Source organism: Asparagus officinalis, chromosome 10 (assembly GCF_001876935.1).
Source record: "Asparagus officinalis chromosome 10, Aspof.V1, whole genome shotgun sequence".
Taxonomy (NCBI): domain Eukaryota; kingdom Viridiplantae; phylum Streptophyta; class Magnoliopsida; order Asparagales; family Asparagaceae; genus Asparagus; species Asparagus officinalis.
The window spans coordinates 33,727,390-33,729,466 of NC_033803.1; the positions used below are offsets into that span (position 1 = coordinate 33,727,390).

At 54.9% G+C, this 2,077-nt stretch overlaps 1 protein-coding gene across 1 annotated transcript; it reads right to left on the minus strand.

Moving 5' to 3' along the window:
• Nucleotides 335–1,837, minus strand: LOC109826622 (spindle assembly checkpoint component MAD1-like). The gene is made up of 4 exons (XM_020393644.1): nucleotides 1,570–1,837; nucleotides 1,368–1,445; nucleotides 1,142–1,278; nucleotides 335–1,024 (listed from the first exon to the last, which is right to left on the minus strand). The coding sequence occupies exons 1-4, from the start codon at nucleotides 1,835–1,837 to the stop codon at nucleotides 335–337; spliced, it is 1,173 nt and encodes a 390-aa protein (XP_020249233.1).

Consider the following 2,077-nt stretch of genomic DNA (forward strand, 5'->3'; position numbering starts at 1 on the left):
ATTTAATGCGAAACAGCTAGCCCACGTCTCCTTAACCGGCGTACACGTGGATTAACACATGGCCCACTGAAAGCGGAACCCGGTCAAAGCCAGGTTCGCCGTTAATTCCTGCAAATTCGCCTGCGAACAAAATTCGCCTGCAGATGAGATAATCTTGCAGCAGAAACCCGCTGACAAGAGTTCCTCTGTAGTTGAGGTTCTCCTACGGCCAAATTCTGACTAATGCAGGATTACAAGATAGAGCACACACGCAAGTGACGATAGGCCAAAAACAAAAGAGCTAATTTCATTCAGGAAAAAGAAGTCCCATTACAAGCGGAAAATTAAAGGCAAATTACAAGGATTTCAATCTCAGCTCCGCCTCACGAATTTCTTCAGCATGGCGAAGCTCGAGCCTCCCTAGGACCTCACGACGAATGTCTTCCTCTGTGCACGAGATCAAGTCTTGAATGGTCTCCCTGACATCCTTGAGAGCTCGATCCTTCTCCTCGACAGAGTCAGTGGTCAATCGCCGGCGAGATTTAACGCCCTCCAACTCTTTTGCCACGCGATCACGAGCCTTCTCTTGAACGGCCAGGGAAGCCTGTGCTTCGGCTACGACCTGTTTCAGCCTCTCTACTTCGAAGGAGAGTCGGGAGAACTGACTATCGACTGTTTCCTCCTCACGGGCCACCCGTGCATCCTCGGCTTTGACCTGCTCCGACTCTGCTGACAACTTTAACTCTAGCGTCATGTTCTCGTTCAGGCGGCGATCACGATCTACCATAGCTACTCGAACTTCGCGGGAGGCGAGATCAACAAGAACAGAGCTTTCCGCACGAAGAGTGAGCAGCTGCCGAACAGCCCCCTCCACTTCGTTCAGACGCTGAAAATAGGGCCTCGCCGCGGTAGCGCCGAGCCTCTTACGCAAGAAGGACGCATCGTGTTCAAGAACTTCCTTGAATTCTTCGAAGGGGCAATTCTCCTCCAAGACCAGCCGGGTGCAGTGGGCCAAAGTATATTCAAAATTGGCCAGAGCTCGCACCTGCAGAGTAGGAGCCTCCCGTTGAAGCGGAGACTCTCGCGCCGATGAACGACCCCCAGCCGACGCTTCCGCAGGAGCAGGAGATCCCCCTATTTGGCCAGGCGCGTCCTCAAGAGCCAAATCCTCTTCCTCACTGGACAATGCCTCGTGAACCGAGACATTGTCACCCTCCTCAGATTCGCCCGCCTCCTCGGATGAGCGATTCTCCCAAGAATGAGGACCCTCCTCACCTGCGACTTCACAGGTAGGATCAGCTACAAATACACAGAAAAGAGGTTAACAGAGACCCTTCGAAAAGGACCCTACTAACGGAAGGAAAAGTAATGCTAAAATACACGCTTACCTGAGCCGGTAGACCCCTCCTCGTCTCCAGCCTCCCCTTCTTCGTCGGAAGGAATGGAGATCACCTTCCCAATCACGCCTGCATAGGTCCAATACCAATGTCAAAAGGTACGGGATCATCGTTGCGATCAAAGACGCTATGCAAAAATTCCCTCCTGATGCGGACGCGGAAGCCGCTGGGACTCCCGTCTGTGGCCTCACACCAGTCTGCGAAGGAGCGTCCTCCGAAGTCGCCAGAGCCGCCCCCAATGCAGCAGAAGGGGCAGGCAGTGCAGCTCCAGATCCAGACGTCGCTGCTCCAGGAATGCTTACCTGGGGAGCATTATCCCGACCTTCCGCCGCTCGGATGGTCTCCGCTGTCTCATCACCACGGGCCTTCTTAGCCGCCCCCGCTCGGGAACTCTCGGCCGCTGCCTCCCGTTGATGCTTCGAGAGAAGCGAGCTACTCGGAGACAGAAGCAGCGCCCCCATTTGTCCAGTGGTCGGACTTTGGACCGGTCTTGGGCGCCCGAATTCCCTTGGTTCGACAGGGGCATCCAGCGAAGGACAGGGAGAAGGAACTCGAACCTCGGGAACCTCGGATTCGTCTAAGCCGGCGTCAAAACCCTCGGTATCCTTAATTGGATCATCCGAGAACAACTCCCTAGCAGTTTGGTGGCCCCTTCGCCTCGAAGAGCGGAGAGAACCCCTGATAGGACGATCGCGTTCCAC